This window comes from Chanodichthys erythropterus, chromosome 17 (genome assembly GCF_024489055.1).
Source record: "Chanodichthys erythropterus isolate Z2021 chromosome 17, ASM2448905v1, whole genome shotgun sequence".
In the NCBI taxonomy this organism is placed as follows: domain Eukaryota; kingdom Metazoa; phylum Chordata; class Actinopteri; order Cypriniformes; family Xenocyprididae; genus Chanodichthys; species Chanodichthys erythropterus.
This window is the reverse complement of record NC_090237.1, coordinates 11,672,501-11,697,328: the sequence shown is the minus strand read 5'-3', so window position 1 is coordinate 11,697,328 and position 24,828 is coordinate 11,672,501. Positions and strand designations below refer to the sequence as shown.

Below are 24,828 nucleotides of genomic sequence, written 5' to 3'. Positions count from 1 at the left end.
ATGACTTTCTGATTAATTAAACAGTTTAAAATATCTACTTTGTCAATTTAAAATGTGATCATTTTACTGTTACATCTAACTCAATTTTGAAACATGAACTATATAAACAGTTGTAATGCGTCTACTTATTTGTACATTTGAAAAGTATTTTATTAATTATTTTACTGCTACATTTAACTACAATTTTCAATGTATTAACAAATAAAAAAATCCCTTTTAAACTGATAAACAACATATTTAAAATCATTTAATTACTGTTTAACTATTTACTTAAATCATTATTAATGAATCATTTTAAATGCAAGATTTAAGAATATTAAGTATTTACAAATTTGCCAATTTGAAAAGTGATTTATTAATAAATTATTTTACTGTTACATTTGAACTAATTCAAGTACTTAAACTTGAATTATAAAAACAACTGAAATATGCCTATTTGTCAATTTGAAAAGTGATTAATTATTTCACTGTTACATTTACTTATATTTTTCAACGTATTAATAAAAACAAACAAGTAAATGATTTATTATTTTACTGTTACGTTTAACAATTGTGTTTTGAAAACTGTGAAAAGTGATTTATTTATATTTTTAAATTTGTATTTATTTTTTTTTTTTCAATGAATAAACTCATAATTCCTTTTAAATAATTTTTTTCCCCCTTTTAACTAGCACCGCTAGTTCTCCATAATCTCAGGACTTTATACTGCAAGTAAAGACAGGAGACCAGAAACACGCCACAGTAACGTTGTTGACAGTGATGCCTGCAAAGTACATTAAAAACTTATTTCCCCAAACTCCCTTGATCTAAAAAACTAGAAAATATGATATCTCACAGAACACAGCCCATCCTTAAAAACAGTCTTCTACTATAAGCTTCAAAGAATTTTTTTTACTGATACAGACTTTTTTTTTTTTACAGGTGTGGAGGAAGGAAAACTGCATAAGGCATCACATACTAAATGCAGTGAAGTTACAGCATAGAACTCACTCTGTGTTTGCAGCCGGCCTCCTTGAAGGGGCAAAGGATCAGCGCGCTGCCACAGCTCTCCTTCACGTGGTTCGCCAGATCCTCACGTGCAATGTTTGGGGTGCCGCATTGATTAGGACACTGCACAGGAAAGCGAGGGCAGTGGTACTGGTGGTTCTGGGAGATGAAAGGCGACAGTCAGCATTGACGTGAATCTGTAGGTTGTGCTGTGATTTCTTGAGCAATAACAGCTTGAGTACTGAGGCGTGAGAGCTAAAATATGCATGGATTCATGAAATCATCATGAGAGTCGCTGCACTCGTGTTCCTGTAGCATGACACTAGGAAAGCAAAAGTCTTGGGTTCGGTTCGCATACTAATGAAAGTTTAGGCTTTGGATTGAAGTGTAGGCCAAATGTTAGTCATAAAGTAATAAATAACAACGCATAAAAAAAAAAAAAAAAACATGAAATGTGAATCCTCCTCTGTATAAGGAAATTAAAAGATCTATTTTTTTTTTGTTCCAAAACCTACGGGTGCCTACAGAGGCAGTATTTTAAGGCATCATAGGCATTCATAAGGCATCAAAGTGCTGTGCAAAAAGGTAGGCGACTTAATTATGCTGCCTCTTAACCAAATTTTAACCCTCATTTTAACAAAATTCTGAAGCAGCATTAAATGTATCCATTTAAACGCCCTATGCTCAGTGAAATCCAAGATGGCGGACAACATGAGAGAAATGTAAACATAACAAAAAATGACGAATGTAAACAAAAATGTACATATTTTTCCTTCAGTACTGAAAAGTATCAAATTGTGATTTCTTTCTGACAGAAATTGTCAATGCTAAAATGTGATTTTTTTTTTTTTTTTTTTTTTTTTTTTTAAAAAGCTCCAGGTTTGCTGTGCTTATTTGTAGGGCTGTACAATATTTATTACTTATTTTATTTATAGGTATATTAATGGTTAATCGTGCAGCCCTATTCAGTGTAATTTTATGCTTAGCAGGCTATCATTCTGTTAGCTTAGCAACATGCTAACATCAAAATTGATCGAAAATCACCTACAAATCTAGTCTTTCATGCAGAGCGCTATTTGTATGATTTGCTGTTTATGTAGAGCACTCCTTTTCGGTCACTTATGACGTTCCATGACAGATGTGGCGAGGCAGTGTTTTGGAACAGAGCTAGTGTGTCTGTGTTAGCTGGGCTGCTGAATCTCACAGTGTTTTCAGGATGTATATCTCTATGTGTGTGAACGCAGGTGTTATGAAAAGAAGCAAGGCCAGTCCAAGCTGTGGTTGGCACCAAACCTAGAATCTAGAATGAAAGCCAGCATTTATGTAGTCACAGGCCCACTGCCATCCCACCCTGTGGAGCCTCAAAACCCCTTTAATTCACCACTAAGCGGCTACTGTTCCATTAGCACCCGGCGTTGGACGTGCACACAAAAAAGTCAACAAGCAAACACTATTTGTATCCATTTTTCTGTCATATAGATGCAAGACCACAGCTGAAGCCAAAGTCAAAGCACTGAATGATTTGGGTGTAGAGGTTTGCTGTGCCGTGTCACTCACCTGGATGGTGTCGTAGACAAACTCTTTTCCGCAGTACTTGCAGGGCTGCGTGCGTTTGGGGCATTCTGTCATGGTGTGCTGGGATAATAGTCTCCTCATCATTCTTGCACCACACTTGTTCTCGCAGTACACGCTTTCCTGCGGACAGATGCCCTGGTGGTTCTGAGGGACATGAAAAGGGATGGAGATGTGAGAGGAAGTAAAGAAACTAGATTTGCATTTTCTGAAGATAATACCAGTGCTTGCAAAAAAAACCAGTGTTGAAGATTTAGGTTAGTTTAGGTACTGAATAAATGAAATTATATGGTTTGGCACTGTCGTGGTACTCTTTTTTTGTCGGCTGAACCATCAACACCCATCCCAACACAGTCTTTACAGTGTAGAGGGGGCCTATAGATGGTGCATCAATGGTCCCATTAAAGGGTTAGTTCACCCAAAAATGATTTTTGTTCCACACCCGTGAGGCCTTTGGAACACAAATTAAGATATTTTAGTTGAAATCCGATGGCTCAGTGAGGCCTGCATTCACAGCAATGACATTTTCTCTCTCAAGATCCATAAAGGTACTAAAAACATATTTACATCGGTTCGTGCGAGTTCAGTAGTTCTACCTTAATATAATAAAGCGACGACAATATTTTTCAACTTTTTAACAATATAGTGATGGGACGATTTCAAAACACTGCTTCGGAGCTTTATGAATCAGTGACTCAAAGCGCCAAAGTGACGTGATTTCAGCAGTTTAGCCGTTTGATAGGAGATCTGAATCAATGATTCGATTCGTAAAGCTCCGAAGCAGAACTACTGAACTCACATGAACTGATTTAAATATGTTTTTAATACCTTTATGTATCTTGAGAAATGTCATTGCTTTGAATGCGGGCCTCACTGAGCCATCAGATTTCATCAAATATCTTAATTTGGGTTCCAAATATGAATGAAGGCCTTACGGGTGTAGAACGACATGAGAGTGAATAATAAATGACATTATTTACATTTTTGGGTGAACTAACCCTTTAAGAACCTTTAACAGCCATAGAACATTTCTATTGCACAAAAGGTTGTTTAGAGTGGAATTCTTCAGATTATTAAAAAGTTCTTGACACTATACTCTTAAAAATAAAGGTTTCAAATGGGGTAGAATCACCAATTTTGGTTCCCCAAAAAACCTTTAAGTGAACAGTTCTTCAATAGAATGGAAATGTTCTATGGATGTTAAAGGTTCTTCATGGAACAGTAAATGCCAATAAAGAACCTTTATTTTTAAGAGTGAAGAAAAAACTTCTTTCAAGAACTGTTCCAATAAAGGTTCTTTGAGGAACCCAACTTGTTCTTTAATGAAACCTTTATTTTTAGAGTATATGATCAATGCCAAAAAGTAAGAATTCTAAGAATCATACACGTATCGACTTTATAAATGGTTACTGAGAAATACTGGGCATTATACATTAAATGCCTCACTAACAAACTTTCAAGTCATTCCAAACACAAACTCGTGCAGAAACATGCAATTCCTTGCTAGGAGACGAATGACAAAAGTAAACAAAATGTGTTCTAAAATTGTCTCAAAATATCAAACATGTTTAAAATCCCCTGTGAAAATTTTCTGTGAAATGTCAACTATGAATGCCCAAAATTTGCAGACTGGCTTTTTGGCAACTAGTATCGACTCTCCCAAACCCTAAATCGGGTATTCTAGCCTTAATTAGAATGGTTGTGTAATATCTGCCTTGCAAGCAATTTCATGACGCAAAGAGACAGACAAACATCACCACTGGCTGTTAAGCGGCATATCCCATATAAAACGGTTCTTTAATCATAAACGGTAACAATTTAGTGCAATTTTGCAGCCTATCCAGGACACACAAGAAAGATTCTCATAAAATGCAATTAAAAGGCTTAAATGCCTCTATTATACAATGTGAGGTTTCTATTACATGTATAAAAATAGGAGTGGCACTATATTAGCGAACAACCCTGGTCCTTGTGCTACTATGATAGCAAGCTGCCAATTTGCTAATTATGAATTCTTAGAGTTCACACATTGCAGAATTACACCATGGTGAGAAGCACACAGGCCTCTTCCTTCATGTAGCAATTCATATTATAGAGCACAGACTCTATATCAATTGATTCAAAATGATTCCAGTTTGCATATATCCGCAGAAACGACTAATTTTTCTGTAATTTGGCAATGTCACTTTGTAAAAAAGACTAAGCGTCTTCGCACATACACATTCAAACGCACAAACCTTTAGACTAAACACGTAAATGAACGGCAAAAACGCATTAAAAGTCTTCTGTTTTCAGTTAAAAAGGTGTCATTTAAGTGGGCCCTAAGTTAATAATAAACAACGGAACTTCAAAAACCAACTTTATCTCGATAATACATTTTTCTTAGAGCTGCTGTAAAGCCAAAACAATCTCTGTCCATTAATTGTCCTATTATCACTGTGAAGCTGCTTTGAAACAATCTGTATTGAAGATGACTTGACAAACTGACAGTAATCAAACAAGAAAGCTATGCTAATGCATCTAAAAGACTAATATTCCAAACAACAGAGTGCTGCAGAGATTAAGTTAGCATCACGCGGGTTCCTTCAACAAAAGCCGATAGGATTTTTCCATTGACATCTGGATTGTTGTAGAAGATGAGCTCTGTGACCAACAAAAGTTTATGATTTTTTTCATCTAGATAATCTTCGCAAATGAACACAAGTCTAAATCCAATTGGCAGAAGTAAAGAACTCTTTAAATCCTTATATAAAGTTGGAAAGTTTGAATTAGAATAAAGTGTGAGTGTAAACACAGCAAAGTCAGTTTGTGACAACCTCTGTATTCCCATTTAGTCACTTGATAGGAAGTTAGCATGTGTCTTTTTCAAGACATGTAAAAGCTTAAAAAAGGTATTACTAATGTATTTTGTCATAGTACAAAACGTGAAAATATCTTGAGCTTGTGTTAGCCACAGCACACGTACATCACGAAGACGTCTATTTGATGTCTGCTTTACATCTGCAAGATGTATTTTTAGTGTTTGCTCATCTGCAATATGTTTCATGTCAGATGTTAAATAGACATTTAGAAAACGTTTTTAAGAGGTTTACGATTTAGAATGTATGTAAAACTTCAATGGCCTCCAAATGATTGAAGGTCAAAATTACAGTTTCAGCGCAGCTTCAAAGGGCTTTAAACGATAACAGACGAGGAATAAGGGCTTATCTAGCTAAACGATCAGTCATTTTCGAAAAAAATATAAATGTATATGCTTTATAATGCCTTGCACCTTGCAAGCCTTCCCTATTCAACTTACGGAAAAAAACTAAACTGGCACCGCGTTCGTTACGTAAGTTGAATAGGGAAGGCGTAGGACATATTTTGAAGAATACGGAAAGCGGGAACTCGTGCAAGGCGATCATTTGTGTTTATAAAGCATATACAGTTATATATATTTTTTTAAAATGACCAATCGTTTCACTAGATAAGACCCTTATTCCTCGTCTGGTGTCATTTAAAGCCCTTTGAAGCTGCACTGAAACTGTCATTTTGACCTTCAACCGTCTGGAGGCCATTGAAGTCCACTATAAGGAGAATAATCCTGGAATGTTTTCATCAAATTAATTTCTTTTCAACTGGCGAAAGAAAGACATGAACATCTTGGATGACATGGGGGTGAGTAAAGTATCAGGAAACATTTTTTTTGAAAGTGGACTAATCCTTAAAGAATGAAGGAACTGGAAATGCTAAAATGCTTCTTTTCAGGTTTTAGGACTCTACAACAGACCTGCAGCACTCTATAACAATCTGTCTTGGATGTGATTTGACCACGATACCTCATAGGCCTCTCCTGTGAACTCGCTCCCGCAGAACTCGCACTTGACCTTGCGCTTGGGGCAGTCGTGCTGCAGGTGTTCGGGCAGGTCTCTGCGCGTCAGCTTGACGGAGCAGCGGTTGGGACAGGGGATCACGTTGAAGGCGCAGGTCGAGAAGTGGCTCTGGGAAAGAAACAGACAAGTATGCTTTATAATGTACATTCATGGTGACATAATTTTTTTATTTAGGGTGAAATATCCCTTTAACACAACACCACATTCAAACAAATCAATGCTAGCAAGCAGACAATACTGCCATCGCAAGCAGATGCTATGTTAGGAGACTACAGTTTTAATAAAGAACAACTGGACAAAGAGAATGTGTCAGAGAAAAGCATCATTACCTGTAGCTGTTTCATCTGGCCGGTCCAGCGGCAGCCCTCTTCACTGTGAATACAGCGGATGGCCAGTGCCAGTATCTGCTGCTCCAGCTCAGGGTCAGGATAGATCTATAACACAACATTACACAAAGGACACATTAATCAACGCTGTCTCCTCTCTTAAAACACACTCATATATTAACCACTCAAGGACAGGACAGAGGTCTGGGTTTAAACGTTCACTTATTAACTATGGCACAGTATACGCCTGTGGCTTCTCCCACACTAAAAGGGGATTGTCTGTTGATATAATTAGTTAAAATCACGTCATTCATACAGATGGGTGTGAATACTCGAGTAAACGGAAATTATAACAATGACTGACCATAAAACACAATAACTGTGTAACTTGGCTAGTTTGTAGTTTTTCATAACATTTCACAATCTTTATCACATTATTTTCAGTGGTATCTTGCGATTCTCACAGATAATTTAAGGCATTACTGACACTTGTGTTATGTTAACATAACCCTTGTACTTAGGCAAATAGTGACAGGGAACAATGAAAACAAAAACAAAACACAACGAACCTTAACATAACCCTGAGTTCTTATTACTAGTTTATCTCCATTAACTCTTTCTGATTGAGTTACACACCTGTTTCTTGTTCCGTTAATGATCCCTGTGTGTGTTTAAACCCTCTGTTAATTCTTTCATTGTTCTGTGTTGTCTTTGTTAAAGGTGCCATCGAATGTTTTTTTTTTTTTTTACAAGATGTAATATAAGTCTAAGGTGTCCCCTGAATGTGTCTGTGAAGTTTCAGCTCAAAATACCCCATAGATTTTTTTTAATAAATTTTTTTAACTGCCTATTTTGGGGCATCATTAAATAGGAGCCGATTTATGCTGTGCGGCCCCTTTAATTCTCATGCTCTCCGCCCACGGAGCTCTCGCTTGTCTTGAACAGTGCATAAACAAAGTTTACACAACCCTCAAATGGATCTTTACAAAGTGTTCGTCATGTATGCGTCGGATTATGTGAGTATTGTATACTGTTATATTGTTTACATTTGATTCTGCATGAATTTGAGGCTGTGCTCCGTGGCTAACAGCTAATGCTACACTTTTGGAGAGATTTATAAAGAATGAAGTTGTGTTTATGAATTATACAGACTGCAAGTGTTTAATAATGAAAATAACGACGGCTCTTGTCTCCGTGAATACAGTAATAAACAATGGTAACTTTAACCACATTTAACAGTACATTAGCAACATGCTAACCAAACATTTAGAAAGACAATTTACAAATATCACTAAAATATCATGTTATCATGGATCATGTCAGTTATTATCGCTCCATCTGCCATTTTTCGCTGTTGTTCTTGCTTGCTTACCTAGTCTGATGATTCAGCTGTGCACAGATCCAGACGTTAATACTGGCTGCCCTTGTCTAATGCCTTTCATAATGTTGGGAACATGGGCTGGCATATGCAAATATTGGGGGCGTACACCCCGACTGTTACGTAAGTCTGTGTTATGTTGAGATTCGCCTGTTCTTCGGAGGTCTTTTAAACAAATGAGATTTATATAAGAAGGAGGAAACAATGGAGTTTGAGACTCACTGTATGTCATTTCCATTTACTGAACTCTTGTTATTTAACTATGCCAAGATAAATTCAATTTTTCATTCGAGGGCACCTTTAATGTGTGGAAAGCCTATGTTATCATTCTGAGTGTTCATCTTGTTAGATTAAAGACTGTTACTTCGTATCTTTTGTGTTGTGCATTTGTAAAGCCACACCGACTTGTGACAACTTCAATACTAAGGTTCCAAATCCACATATTTATATGCAAATTTTGGGATATCAGATAGAAACTCTGTAAGGAAACCAAAATGCAAATAAACAATAATTAAAAAATATACAATAATAATAAAAAAAGTAATTTAAAAACAAATTTTTATCTGTGCTTTAAATTTTCATTTCTATTTCACTGCAATTTTCCTGGAAGTTGCAATATTGTTCACTTGGGCTGGAAACCGATTTAAAAATAAATTAAATTCACACCCAGTTTTTGTAATTCTGACACAATTTGAGTCAATACTGACACTGTGGGGGAATTCCATAATAATGAATTGTCCCTGTTGTTTTAGCGCTGCTGTATTTAGTAATTAAATTATTCCAATTGAAATTAGGTAACAAAATTAAGCAAATATACCCACAAAAAATTGTGATGAATGAAGTGCAATATTGCAATCCACATACCTGAACTGGCTCTAAAAACATTTAAATTCAAGATATATGTCTGGTTATAAAGCTCTTCTCCATCAGTTGATCATAATTTGATGAATTACTGCTGCCATAACCAATAGAAAATGTACACAAACATCCGTTTTAAGTGAAATTTCATATACTGTATAATCATCTATAGCAAGCCCAATTTCTAAAGAAAGAGGACCGTCTAGATTTCTAAAATTCTTCAATATTTTTAATTGAAAAAATATTATACGTTTTAAATGTGCTTTTGTGGTCATTCATAGTCAGTCGTATGTTGATGCCTTTATACTCTTATATACTATATAAATAAACACCATGAAAAACTGCAAAGCGTAAAATGGATTTTGAGAGACAGGGAAGAGAATAATGTTTTGTCAGAAACACAAATACACTGCTGCATGATCAAATTCAATTTCACAGAGATGGATGGTCTCAACTAGAGCCCGTGAAACGAGCGTGCACACGTGCGTCTGTGTGTGTACGTTGCATCCAGCGGCTATTGCATCTTCCCTTCAGCCATAAAGTCGATGAAGGATGAGACGGTACTCCATCCAATCAGCCCAAATCCGGCAGGATTTACATACACACACAGATCTGCTGTATTACAACAGCACGTGAGACAGCACTGCAGACGTGGCCGTTCGCCACCCATGTCTTCCCATACATCCCCCTTCTCACCCTCAACAACACACGCACACTTTCATTTTCATTGACAGATTTTCTGGCATACTAAGATAAACTCTCGCAACAGTGCCATCCTGTCATATACACAACGACTGAGAATTTTTGGAAGATTTGTAGATTAAAAATAACATGCATGAAAGCAAATCTTCAGTATAAAACTGGTTAGTTGCAAGTCAACTGCTTTATCAATTTAATGCAAATTTGCTGAATAAAACTATTAAATTCTTTTAAAATTACAAATTGCACTGATTCCAAACTTTTCAATGCTAGTGTATGTATTCACTTTATAGTTTTGACAGAGTAGGTCTACCAAATGAGACATGAGACGTGGCGTGAACCCAACCTCAAACAGGCAAAGACAGGCACAGAACAACAGCCCTGCGGAGGTGGATGGGTAATCTGTAGGTGACTGGGCGGCTGTCAGGTCTTTAAAAATTACTGCTTGTGCAATAATTGTGTGTATTCAGGCCTCATGAGCATCAGACACCCCTCCTGCAGCACTCCAGGCTTTCCAGGATGAGTAGAGTTATCCCCCTGACTTCATGCAAATCACAGTTTCAACGGATTAGTGCGCTAAAGCTCTTTCCAACACAGAACAGGTTTAACTTCGTGCATGTGCCCTTCCAGAAGCGTGTCAAACGCGCCGCATGAGAAGATGACTCAGATGTTAGAAGAGTTTGCTTAAAAACCACAGTAATAGGGCTGAAATTTGGATAAGTGGGAGATGAATTTATGCCAAAAAACATCAAAGAAACTGACAATGCAGTTTTTGACATCAGCAACAACAGTTTTGGGAAGCATTTTGTGTACGATTATATAGTTATTTGCATTGCAGCCAATTTTTATGTTTCAACCCATCAAATGAAAATAGCTGATTTAGAGTAGCTTTAAAATCATTGTTGTTAAATTCATGATACAGTATATTGATCATCTGCGGAGAACTCTGAGGTTTCGTAATCTCACTCTCTGGGGCACCGCATGAGAAAAATGACTCTTTAAAGAACGCCGACACTTGTGGCATTTTTCCCAGCTCAACTGGATTAATTAACTAAAGGATAAAACGAATAATTAGCCAATACTTTAATTAAAGATTTGGTGAAATTCCTTCTTTAATGTGGCATGGTGTGGATTAGCTAAACTGCAAAATACTGAAATATTTTGCGAAAGGAAATGCTTACAGCAGAGGCTATTGTATTAATATTTAACATCTTAATGAAGAGATTAACCTTTTTATTTAAAAAAAAATAATGCATCTTCTGTTTTTTTCCCCTTCCTCTCATTCTTTGGTGTTACAGTATATGATCATGCTATCTTTCTTTATTTTTAGATCTTAAGTTTTTCCATTCTAGTTCTAGAAAGAAAAAAAATGTTGTACCTTATGAATTTTTTTTTTTTTTTTATGCACATTTTATGTCCCATTTATCATACTAAATGATTTCCAGTCGAGACTTAAAGTGCCCCTATTATGCCTTTTTAAATGTTCCTAATATTGTTTTGGGAGTCTCCTACAACAGGTTTACATGCATGCAAGGTCAAAAAACACTTTCATTTTCTCATAATATCCATTTAATTGCACCTCAGTTCTCAAAGATTGGTAAACGAGTCGTTAGTTTACAGCATTTCATTCAGTAAAATGACAGGAACACAACAAAAGATTGTACTGTACTGGTATTGTTGAAAAAATTAATTTTCCCTGGTGTCTGCACGTGCAATAAGTGGGCGGGCAATATGCTAATGTTTCATTGTGACATCACAACGAAACAGCTTGGGATTCGTTTTACAAATGACTCATTTAATTGACTCAGTCGACTCTTAATTTTGAGAGACAATAACTTTATACACGGTGCACTTTCAGATGTAAAACTTTGTAGGATGTTTTCATTCACTTAGCTGCTACACTCTACATGAAAGGTAATTTTCAAAAAACCATAATAGGGGCACTTTAATATATATATGTGCACTCTGCAGCATTAAAGTAGCAGAAAATACATTGTCATATTCCGAACCAATCTATGTGTCATGTCCATTTCTTCCTTCCTTCCTTCCTTCCTTTCCACATTCCCAGGGAAATGAGTCGCCTGTGGTAGTTCATTAGTGTGATTACTCGGGTGGTTTGAGAAGCGTGGACGAGGGGCGAGCGCCTGTGGCAGTCAGTGACTCACAAACATAGCCTGCCTTTGTTGACACATTAGCATTTCGTACACTCTCGCCACTCACGGAAAGTTGTACAGAACGAGGCCCCTGTAACTCCACTGTATAGTACAGGGATGTAAACGACTGTGGGAGATTGAACTGTAATCTTGTCTACAGCAGAATGCATGAGAAAGATTAGTGCTGAGTGCATTACTACCTTGGCGTAATCCAGTGGGAGCTGGTCCTCCGGGCACTTGAAGACCCCCTCACTGTAAGCAGAAGAAAAGAAGGATTTATTTTCAACTTCACTGATCAAATCAGATACAAATAATTGATTCAGTTCAGGGTTGTTATACACAGCAGATTCAGCGTAAAAGCAGCTGAAATTAAATTGTGAGGGGAGACTAGATTTTCTGAAGAAAACAGTGGTTCAATATGGTTACAAATATCATGAATTATTAATTTATAAATATTTTAAGTTTTTGGAGAGTCGCACCACATGACATTTCACAACCTGAACTAACCTCGTCATAAAAAAAGGTCAAATTATCTGATAGACTTATTGACCTTGACACAGACATGATGTCATTTCCTGTTTTATGTTTTTTCAATACACAGCTATAAATATATTAGATGAAAATATGGAAATTAGACATTTTCTTTGGCAATTAACTGAATTAAAGTAAACTGAAGTGCTAAAATCACTAAAACTATTATAAAACGAAGCTACACAAAAATATAAAAAAAAAAAAACATTAAAAATGACAAAAAGTACATACGATTACCAAAATTATATATATATATATATATATATATATATATATATATATATAAATTAAAAGTAATACTATAATAGTATGTTAATAATACCAAAATAATACTGACTGGTCACACCACATGACTTGGTGACAATTATTTCAAAAAGTAGTATGCATTTTTGAATTTTTTCTAAGAGACAATAATAAAAAATTATGTCAAACATCATTTTCAAAAATGCTATTCTTTTTTTTTTCATTATGAAATCAGAATAGGTGATTCATCCTGACATTTTTAAATTTTATGTCTCAAAAAAAAAATACCAGAATAAATTTTAGTATAATAATAATAATAATAATTAATAATAATAATAATAATAAAAAACATCACAGAAAAGGTACATTTACGTTATTGTATGCATGAATTGCATTTGAAAGTATATTTAAATAAATTAATAGATGATTTAAACACTTTAAATTAATAGATGATTTAAACACTGAAGCCTAATACTTGGGCTTCAGTGTTTAAATCATCTTGCACCATTGTTCTATGGACATGAATAGCACTCATTTTTTTGTTCCATCTATCTGCTTGTTCAAATCCCTTATATGCACACCAGTAATAGTGAGTCATGCCTTGGCAAGCACCACTAAACATTGCCTTTCTGTCTGGCTGGAGGAGTGCCCTAATCTGGGCTCTTCGCCCTCTTTTTAAGGATGAAGGTTAATTATGTACCCTAGTTGTAAACTGCTTACAACAACGCCGAAAGCAGCCAAGAGAAAGACGCTGTAGTGGGACATAAAGAAGAAAAAGGAAGACATGAGATTTAGCCCGGCTGTGAGGCGACCAGCTGAGAGGGGCGTCGTGCCTCATTAGCGGGGCCCCTCTGGCAGCATGGGCCGTCCAGAACACTGATGTCACCATGAAATATTCACATGGTAAATAATGGAAGTGACTGCAGATAGCAGTGACGGGCGCAGGGGGAGGTGTGTGTGTGTCATTGTGTCCTACTGTACAGCACTGTTATTTACATAAAAAGAATCCAAAAGGCCCATCTGTGGAAGTAGTCCCAAGAGATGTGTTAATACAGCTCTTCTACAGCCTGTTACTGCCCACAGACAGTATATAGAGGCCATTAAACAGTGCTTATGAGTGTGCCATATACCAGCCTTATTTTAGTATCATTTATATAATTTGAATAATAATATTTTCAGTGATTTTAATTTAGGGTTGGCAATTTCGCAGAGGCAAGCTAGCTTTGAAAGCATACGATCCCACCCTCCCTTCAGAGAGTCTCCAAAGCCACGCCTCCTCCAAAACACATGAACGCACACAGCCAGAGCAAAGTCTCAAAATATATAACATTACGATAATAATGAACATAAAAAAACTTAAAGAGCTCTGACTTGTTCCACCTGACTGCTGCAGATTAATTTCGGTGTTGACTGTGTAGAAACGCATAAATCCAAGTCTGAGGATGTGAACAGCTCCAAGTATGAATGTCACGGGTTATCATCTCTTAATTACGGTAATTACGACATGGTGTGAACACAGCATAAGCTCGTTGTTTTGGTTCAGGAGGAACTGTAAAGGTGGCATGGAAGGTATGGAAATACATTTGTTGACAGGCAGGTAGGAAATCCCATCATTGCATTCAGACCAAATGCAAATTGGACGAACATTTTTTGGTCCTGAGACTTCCACAGAAGATAGATTCAATTTTTTTTTAAATATTTAGACCACTTTTATTATTGACTTATCAGGATGTGAAGAAAGTTTCAACTAGTATAACAAAAAGTGTTTATGGAAACACTGGCTACCTTCCTATCTTTAAGTTTTGTTATTAAATTATTAAATTTCCATTTAAGGTTTAGTTTTAGTAATTTTATTACTAAACTTTATTTTTTTTTTCAGTTAGTTGCCAAAATGATTTCAAATTTTCTTTTAAGCTTTTTACATTTAAGTTTTACCATCTGATTTATATTTTATTTCAACTTTATTTCAAATAAACGGAAATGATTTTTAACACCATCACATACAATAACAGCATTTATTTAAAAGGAAAAGTGAATGATGAGATCAGAGTCATTATCTAGAGTTTTGCAGTACCATGAGAGCAAAATAAGTCAATAATAAATTCTTCCCTGCATGACTTTTCAACAATTAAAGCAACAACATCTCCACTGATGGTTCACCTAAAATAATGAGAATATGTCACGTGACATGGATTGTCCCAGGCTGATTGGGGGCCAGATGGAAAGGGTTTTAACGCCTGAGGTGATGGCAGCAACATTCATTAAGGTCAGTGTGTTAGTAGGGCTACACGTGCTTTAACAAAAAAAGGCAATCAATTATCCACCAGAGACAGACCTATGAATGCAAATGCATGCTGAACTATATTACTAGACCATCAATGCGGTTCCATTGGGACTGTTCAGCTTTTTCAAATGTGCTCTGATTTACAACTGAGTACTGCCCCTTGACTGATGAACAACTATGAGACAGAGAGAGAGGTGGGGAAGGTAAACTGGATGCTCTCATTTTTTACCATGTAAATAAATGACTTGTCAGACCGATTCCTTCCAGAGAGGAAGAGAAACCCAGCAGCTATACGTTCATCTGCTGAATGTCTCTAATTCAGATTGACTGGCACTGACTCATTTGTTTAGACTCATCATTCTGCTTCAGTGCTGTATTAGCGTTAGTGTAGGACAACATCAGCAAATGCATTTCATCTTCAATGCTAAGGCAAGTATGAAAGAAACACTTTGAAATCCTTGATGCTTGGCCCCTTCTCTACGCTTTGAAAGCCTTGCATGAGGAAACCCCTCACATGGCTTTCTTTTAACTTTACAAAGAGTGCTGATTTGATGGGTTTGAGTTAAAGGGATAGTTCACCTAAACATGAAAATTCTGCCATCATTTAGTCATACTAATGTCGCTCCAAACCAAACATACAATATTATTCATGCTTGCACATATACAAATTATACTCATACAAAAAGTCTGTGGAAGCTGTATATTTAGGACTGTCAAATGTAATGTGTTAACTTAAATATATATACATGTTTCATGAGCAGCAAATAAGCATATTAGAGTGATTTTTGAAGGATCATGTGACGTTGAAGTCTGGAGTAATGCCATCACAGGAATAAATTACATTTTAAAATATTTAATTAATCGAAAACAGTTATTTTAAATTGCAATACTATTTCACAGTATTACTGATTTTACTGTATTTTTGACCAAATAATTGCAGCCTTGGATGACCAGGCATTCAATGACTCCAAACCATTGAATGGTATGGTATGGTATGGTATGGAATAAAATAAAATAAAATAAATACATTAATAAAAATTCAATATGCTTTTAAGTTACTTGACTGCCCCGCTCCCAGTCGCACATGAGCAATGGGGTAAATAAGTGAAATCTCAGTTTCTTCCAGCCTGACAGATGCTCTTCTAGAAGGACGACCAATCGAGACGAAGGCCCATGTGCTGTAACAGCAGGACAGATGAGAGCGCCTGCAGGTTCATTACATATTCATGTCTGTCCCCCTTCACCTAACACAGAGCTACAGTCCTCTGATCTCTCCTTGAACGTCATCTTCTACATCCCGTGGGTACATTAGGATCAGCTATGTTGTATTAACGAAGCTGTTCACTTATCATCAGTGATTCTTGATTGCCTCCCAAGCTCCTTAAAGTCTCTTCCATGACCCACAGGTCAGATTAGTAAGCTGTCCATTGGCAAAGTGATATAGATGAGGACAGGCGTCACAACACTGCACTCACACCTTCCACATAGCTTTCGACAGGCAGGCCACCGAGAAGTGACCAATCGCGGTAGAGAAAGCTCAACAAAGGGAACCTTAGAAAAGCAGAGAGTGAATCTAATTGCCTTCTTTATGAAGAAATATCTCTCTCTTTTTGTCACAGAATTGTATGGAGGGCTACAGTCATCGATTCAATAGACATGAATAGTAAGTGCACTTGAATACGGTTAAAGACTGCTAAATGAATCTCTGCCCTTGAAAAGATGTTCATTTGGATAGAGCAAACCAGAATTGTGATATCTCAGATCTTACAAAATAATGTTTTGTTGTTCATTTCACCTCTAACTTTCCTATAAAACTTATTTCCATCACACATTCAAAAAAAGAAAAGAAAAAGAAAAAAAAGGATTGACTTTATATCTCACAGTTGCAACTTTATTTCTCGTAATTATGCCTTTAATTTCTCTCTTATTTCCATTTATTTCATAGATTTGTGACTATTTCTTGTGATTGTGAATTTATTTCTCAATATTTTCACTTTATTTCTCACATTTTCTTGACTTTATTTTTCATACTTGTCACTTAATTTCTCGTAATTGTCAGTTTAGATCTCACAATTGCAACTATATTTCTAAATATTGTTGAATTTATTTTTCATAATTATGACTTTTTTAATCTCACAGATGCGATTGTATCTCTCACAACTGTAACATTCTCACATTTATGACTTTATTTCTCATAATTCCAACTTTATTTCTCATTGTTTTCACTTTATTTCTCACATTTGCGATTTTATTTCTTGTAATTATCACTTTATTTTTTGTAATTGCAGCTTTATATCTCACAATGTGACTATAACTCATAATTGCGACTTTCACAAATATATGACTTTTCCAAAATTGCAAATTTATTTCTCATCTTTTTCACATAATTTCTTATATTTGCAACAATTTCTCAAAGTTGAGTCTATTCTTGTAATTATCACTTTATTTGTCACTTCAGATCTTACAACTGCGACTTTTTTTCTTGTAGCTGTGACTTTATATCTCAAAATTGTGACTTTATTTCTTGTATTTGTGTCTTTATACCTCAGTTTATCGGATATGCAGATTAAGTTCCACCCTGTGATCTCATTCCTGCTCTTTGTTCCCAATTGACCCTTCGCCAGTAGTTTGATTGACAGGTGATCTAACAAATCATAACGCTGAATCTGCCGTTTTGTCCGACAAAGCAGTCAGGGGAGTTAGCAGATTAACGTAGGTAGACTTGAACTTGAAAAATGATGTGTACTGACGTCTTTCAGCGATTGAAACAACATTTCTTATGATGTTCATTCATGTTTATTTGATGCTATAAATGAACTAGTAGGAAGAGATGATCGGTTCACGAGCCGCTTGAACTGAGGCACTACAGCGATCTGTTACGACACATTAAAGAGCCACAAAATGGTATTTACTGTTTAAATTTCTTTAAAAATGACAAAATTTGAAATTTGAGACTTTGTTTCATATCAAAAGTATCCTGCCTTGTCTTGTCTGTCGACGCGTTGTCAGTGTCGCGATGTATTTTTCACTGCGTGAGAACATGATATGTGGCGAGAGATTGGCATGGCTTGTCGGACATAGCAACAGTAACTAAAGGGGGCGGGTCTTTGCGAACGGTCAATTATCAGCCCGTTCACTCTTTACCTTCTCTATTAACAGTGAAAAAGCAGAAAAAGCAAAGGCAGTAAAGTTTCTGACTTGACATTTAGTGTATAGTGACAATAGTGTATCAGATCTCTCCACCCACCAGACTGTGAAGATCACAAACCTTTTCAGGTCAGCACAACACCGTGACTGTTTTTAGATTGTGAGGGTTTGACCATCATAAATCTACCATGTCTTTTGGTTTACAACACTGCAGGTGCTGGGCACTTAACACCAGTACTTAACTGTTACTCACTCACTGCTGCCTACCCATTTCATTGAATGTCATTATTCATGTAATTTACAATAACCAAGTCAATTAATCTTGACCTTGATCCAAAACATTGCAGATATGTTTTAATATGCACTCATAATGCAAATCCTGTGCATGTAGAAGCTGAATCAACTGTAAATTTATGATGACGCACTCATCATAGGAAGTGCGTGGTGGTGTCAGGCACAGCTCCCGAAATCGCATTGGTGGGCAATGACCTGTCAAAATTCTGTGCTGCTATGTCACACAAGTAGCATCATGGGTCACACGGGTTCATGCTTACGCAAAACCCTTCAGTTTTTCTCCACACTTTTCTCATCACTATCTCCGCTGACAATGTTGAGACAAGCCATCTGTGATTCACACAGTCCCTCCATATTCAAAGGTGTAACAGTCTTTTTAGAAATGTCATATAATCTACATTATAAGAAAGATGATAAAAAAAAAACAAAACAGTTATTTAAAAAAGATATATTTACTCCTAAAGGCCCCATGAAATCAATACAATCAATACTACTGGCCTGGCATGAATAATACAGCGTTTTTAGTCATTTTTGTGAATCATTTTGACAATGTTGACGTGAAACACACAAAGGAAAAACTTTTCAGTTTTTAGTACATTGTTGTTGTGTAAATGTACCCTTAGTCCATGTTTGTTACTTTTGAGGCCAATTGATGTAATTGATGTATGTAGATGTACGCCCCCAACATTTGCATATGCCAGCCCATGTTCAAGGCCTTACACAAGGGCAGCCAGTATTAACGTCTGGATGTGCACAGCTGAATCATCAGACTAGGTAAGCAAGCAAGAACAACAACAGCGAAAAATGGCAAATGGAGCGATAATAACCAACATGATCCATGATAACATGATATTTTTAGTGATATTTGTAAATTGTCTTTCTAAATGTTTCGTTAGCATGTTGCTAATGTACTGTTAAATGTGGTTAAAGTTACCATCGTTTCTTACTGTTTTCATGGAGACAAGAGCCATCGCTATTTTCATTTTAAACACTTGCAGTCTGTATAATTAATAAACACAACTTCATTCTTTATAAATCTCTCCAACAGTGTAGCATTAGCCGTTAGCCACGGAGCACTATCAAACTCATTCAGAATCAAATGTACACATCCAAATAAACACTATACTCACATGATTAGACATGCTGCATGACGAACACTTTGTAAAGATCCATTTTGAGGGTTTTATTAGCTGTGTAAACTTTGTTTATGCAATGATAGAGTCGAGAGCTCAGGAGGGGGCGGAGAGCGTGCTATTTAAAGGGGCTGCAGCATGAATCAGCACATTTCTAATTATGCCTCAAAATAGGCAGTTAAAAAAATGAATTAAAAAAAATCTATGGGGTATTTTGAGCCGAAACTTCACAGACACATTCAGGGGACACCTTAGACTTATATTACATCTTGTAAAAAAACGTTCGATGGCACCTTTAAGAAACTATGGAATTGTTTCATTGCTTCCTTTCCTGTGTTCCTTATATATTTCCGCAGTAATAATAATAATAATAAAAATAATTTTCTAAGTCAGAATCTTCAATGGGAAGGTTTTTTGATGTTAAGAGCTTAATATACTTCATCTATCAGCAATGATGAGGATGCCTGGAGGTGACAGGCATCATTAAACAGTAAAGGTAGAGCCACTGTGAAAGAGCCATGTGATAAAAGTACTCCAAAGCTTCATATTCTGCTAGAGTCCCAACTGTTTTTTACTAAGACTCTAATTGTTTCCATCAATAAGTTCATCAGCATGCTTTTAGCATGTCTGTGCAACTAGATGAGTGACTGAACATTTGAAGGACCTCTAATCCTCATACACTATAATGGCCTAAGAGAGATTTTCTGCCTTGCTGACAGTAATGGAAACCACGGTCAATAGTGTGACCTCGATGACAATCCACACTTAAATCTATACTCACAATTACTGGAATGACAACAACAATATTCAGGTATCAGGAGCTCAGATAAAATTTGGACTGAATGTGAATGAATATTCAAATGAATTTTGAATGCATGAATTCCTTTTTAGGGAGCACCCAAGTGCAGTAATATATCTCAAGGCCACTCTAGTGACATCCTAACCTTGAAATCAACATCTGAATGTAGCTTTAAGAGGTTTCAAGAGCCAAAGCTCACTCAGGGAGTCTCTTTATGCAATTGGTTAGAGTACAGATACATGAGGGAGGAACAGGAAAATCAATTCCATCTCATTAAATGATCTGTACCGGGCTGCTATTAGCCCTGATGGAGATGCCACTCGTTTACCTCCCCTTCCATCATCTCATCCCAGCTCAGTCCAGCAGAACCAACATGTCCAGTTCTGGAAGATTCTGCACTAATTGTAGGTTCAAATAACACAAAATTGTAGTATTCATCATGCCAAACTTGTGGTGTTCATGTAGCTTTAGTGCTCCTGTAATTAAAGCAAAAAGGACATCCTCAAAATACTAAAACATTATGAAACGAATACTAAATATTCACACAAATTGCAATTCTGAAAATGTAAAATATAATTTGTAAAGAAAACAAATATATAAAAATCTATTTTAATATTTTAATATAATTGTTGCATTTTCTCTCAAATTTTAATTCTGAAAAATAATTTGTAATATATTTTATAATATAATAATTAATTGTGATTGTAATATAATTTGTAATATTTAAAAAAATATATATTTTGATAATACAATGTAAATGTAAAATATACTTTGTAAAAATATATATAAATATAATAAAATATTTTAATAGTATAATACAAACATAATTGTGTTAAATTTTGACAAATTCTAATTCTGAAAATTTTAAATAATTTGCAATGAAAAATAATGTAATATTTAATAATATAATAAAATATAATTGTCTTAGATTGACTCATATTGTAAATCTGAAAAAATATATATATATATTTATAATATTTTATAATTTTTTTTTATAATATTTTAAAATATCAAATAGATATTCATTAATACAGTTTATTTATTAAAAAAAATTGTAATAAAATATGACAAGATCTCATAGTTAAACTGTGTCAGAAAAAAAATATCTTAATTAAGTTAGATAACACTTAAGCAAAACATGGTCAGGTCAAAGTGTCTGAATAATTTTTAGTCCCAAATTTTTATCAATTTTACTAGATTTTTTGGGTATAATATATCACAGTCTACTTCATTTTGCTATCCTCACTTACATAAATGAACTGTAGTGTCCTGTACCCACTAGTATTTTTGGGCACAATTATTGCATGTTACATAAGCAGACAATCCTTTAAGGACAAACAGGTGTAACAATGCACACTATAAATGCAGCGATGGTCCTAAACATCTCCTAAAGTCTCTCACAAGACACATCTGACCTAGCGCCGTCCACCTGATCAGATCCCCGAGACAGACAGATGCTAAAATCATGTGTAAATGGGGCCTGGCATTAGACCTGGAAGTGGAGAGCCTATGAAAGGTGTCAATCGAGTATAATGGTTCCTGGTGAGCTTTGATGGTGACTTGAAAGAGCAGTAGGGAGAGCCTGATCTCATATGTGAACGTTCAAAGTGCTTAAGGAGCATTTCTCCATTAGACTTTGCACACATGTGAGAAGGAGACACCGGCCCGTGTAGAGGTGCTAAAAGCTGCAGTCAAGTGCAGATGTGAAATGGTCACAGTCTCCGCTTTTGAGGTTCACTCGAAATGTCATCTCCTTTTCTTCAGCTTTCTCCCACTCGTTTTACTGTCACTTCCTTTGTTTGCGTCTCTCTTTCTGCCTCCTACATAACCACGCATGCATATGTACACGCTGGCACACAATCATGAAAAATGGCATGAATGGCAAACAAAGTTTCTCCGACAGGCTGCTTTTGCTGTTTAATTACAGACGGCAAGTCTAATTTTAGCCTCCTCTGTAAAGGGCAGATGTTTGCAGAATGTTCATCCATGAGAAGGCAAATGCTTTGAAGGGAGGCAGCGACGCTATAGACTCCTGAGGAACGCAAGCGTGTGACTCCTGTGCTGACAGCTTTATTAAAATAGATACTGTCCATACGCACCAAAGGCTTTGATGTGCCTCAGCGATCCCCCTTTTTAACGCTGTCAAAGGGCATCGTGACGCTAACTATCACGATCGGTTAAGACGGGGCACAAGGAAGGCTTTGACGGGGTCAGAGGAATCTGGCTTTAAAAATAACAGAAGATATTAAAGAAGTGTCACATAATCCCAGATACTGAGAGGACGGATAACCAGCACATCTGATGGATGACTCAGTTTTATGTTAATCCTAAGATTTAAGACACTAGAAAACAGCAGTTCTCCTGAGGATAGATGATGGAGTCTTAAAGGAATGGCTCGCCAACAAATGAGAATTCATGTCATAACAAATCCATATGACTTTCTTTTCAGTGGAACACAAAAGGTGAATTTTGAACAATGTTCTGGTCAAAATATTGAGCGTATAATGAGGACTGGGGCATTTGAGTTAAAAAGAAAAAATCTAAGTAGTTCTTTATGACTCATGCACTATATTTAAAGAGATAGCTCACTCAGAAATGACGTCAAACCTGTATGACATTCTTTCTTCTGTGAAACACAAAAGAAGATATATTTTTGTATATACAGTTATTGTGTGTATTATATATATTGTATATAAAATATATTTAAAAAAAAAAATTTTGTTTGAAGAATAGGTTAAAATAAGTTATTTAGTAAATTTAAGTTATTCAGACAGTGTTATTTTAGTATTATTATTTTTTGAATTAGCTTTCATTTATACAATTTCATTTTAATTTTATGTGCTTTTGTTATAGTTTTTGCTTTTTGTAAATATTGTTTAATTAATGTTTATGTCAGTTTTAGTTTTTATTTATTTCCAGTTAGTAATTTTAGTGCTTCAATTTAATCTTATTTTAGTTAGTTGCAAAGGTAACATTTCTAATTTTCATTTAAGTTTCTAATATTTACATTTCAATTAACAAATATGGTTTTAATAGTTTAGTTTTAGTTAGTTTAGTTTAGTCAGTCCCTTTTAGAAAAACGCAGAATTTTTTTGTGATTGTTGCGGGCTAAAATGCTTGATTTTGTGTCACGTTTTCTTAAAAAATGCAATGGAATATGCAGGATATTTTTGCAATTTTATGCGATGAAATTGCGGGAACTTGCAAAAACTGCGGTTTGATGAAAAACTGAAAAAAATAAAAGGTGATTCCCCCAACACCCTGTTCTCACTAGGCTACTACTTTAATGTAAAGAGTAATTTCCTATTACTTCCTATGATAAGCAAGCATACTAAATCACAGAATATTTAAGTTCTCAATCTGTTTTATTTCAGACCTTAATTAACACATGGCTCAAACTTACAAAACATTGAGTCAAACAAGTTCTGTAGCTTTACAAAAGGAATATGAGTTTGTAGAAAGGCGCCATATAAAATAAACATATTATTATTAATATCCAACAACTTCTATGAAAATGAATAAATAAAATATTTAAAAAAATGTGTGCTTCTTCCTGCCTGCTTCCGCTGCTGCTTTAACCATCCTTGGCGGTGGCAAAGCGAAAGTGGTTTTCCAAGGTCAACACGCAGTTGCACGGAGTGCAAAATATTTTGCCCCCACTGTTGTGTAACACACCGGGAAACTGCTTTGCGCGGTCTTTTGCGCTTATTTTTGTTGGCAAATGAGAATGATTTGCATGCTTCATCATGGTTTCATGGTTTGCAGTTGATGTCAACTTTCTGCTAAGATATATGTGACTTTTTTGCAACGAAAATGCAGGGATTATTAAATCATGCTAGCCCCGCATATATTTTGCTAGCTGAAATCGGCAATTTATGCGGTAAAAGTGCGGCGTATTTAAAAAAAACGACCTGCGCATAAATATGCGGACTTTGGCTGATTATGCATGAAATCAGGCGATCGCATAATCGCGAGGGACTGTTTAGCTTTTAGTTAACAAAAATAACCCTGATCTGCCCTGATGGGAAAAAAAGCAGCGATTGACCCTGAATCACAAAACCATAAGGCACAATTTTTTGAAATTGAGATTTATAAATCATCTGAAATTAATGTATGGTTTGTTAGGATAGGACAATATTTGGCCGAGATACAACTATTTGAATATCTGGAATCTGAGGGTGCAAAAAAAATCTAAATATTGAGAAAATCGGCTTTAAAGTTGTCCAAATGAAGTTCTTAGCAATGCATATCCACTCACAAAAATACATTTTGATAAATTGACAGTACAAAATATCTTCATGGAACATGGAACAATTTTTTGGCATAAAAAAAAAAAAAAGGATAATTTTGACCCATACAATGTATTGTTGGCTAGCGCTACAAAATATACTCGTGCGACTTATGACTGGTTTTGTGCTGCAGGGTCACATTTGTGAAAGAATCATTCTCTTAAGTTTTGAGTCTTGAGTTGGATCTTTTCAATGATTCAAATGAGTCGGTCTGAATGATTCATTCACGTTTTGTAGTCTCTGGCTTCACAGAATAGTTTAAA

General features: G+C 35.6%; 1 protein-coding gene across 1 annotated transcript in view; it reads right to left on the bottom strand.

Annotated features, from left to right (window-relative positions):
• Positions 1-24,828, bottom strand: part of traf4a (tnf receptor-associated factor 4a) — a 47,472-nt gene that overhangs the window by 2,628 nt on the left and 20,016 nt on the right. The window contains exons 2-6 of the mRNA XM_067364522.1: positions 12,046-12,097; positions 6,761-6,865; positions 6,378-6,539; positions 2,545-2,706; positions 991-1,146 (exon numbers count right to left, since the gene is read on the bottom strand). Coding sequence (XP_067220623.1) covers positions 991-1,146; positions 2,545-2,706; positions 6,378-6,539; positions 6,761-6,865; positions 12,046-12,097 — 637 coding nt within the window. The remainder of the gene's footprint in view (positions 1-990; positions 1,147-2,544; positions 2,707-6,377; positions 6,540-6,760; positions 6,866-12,045; positions 12,098-24,828) is intronic.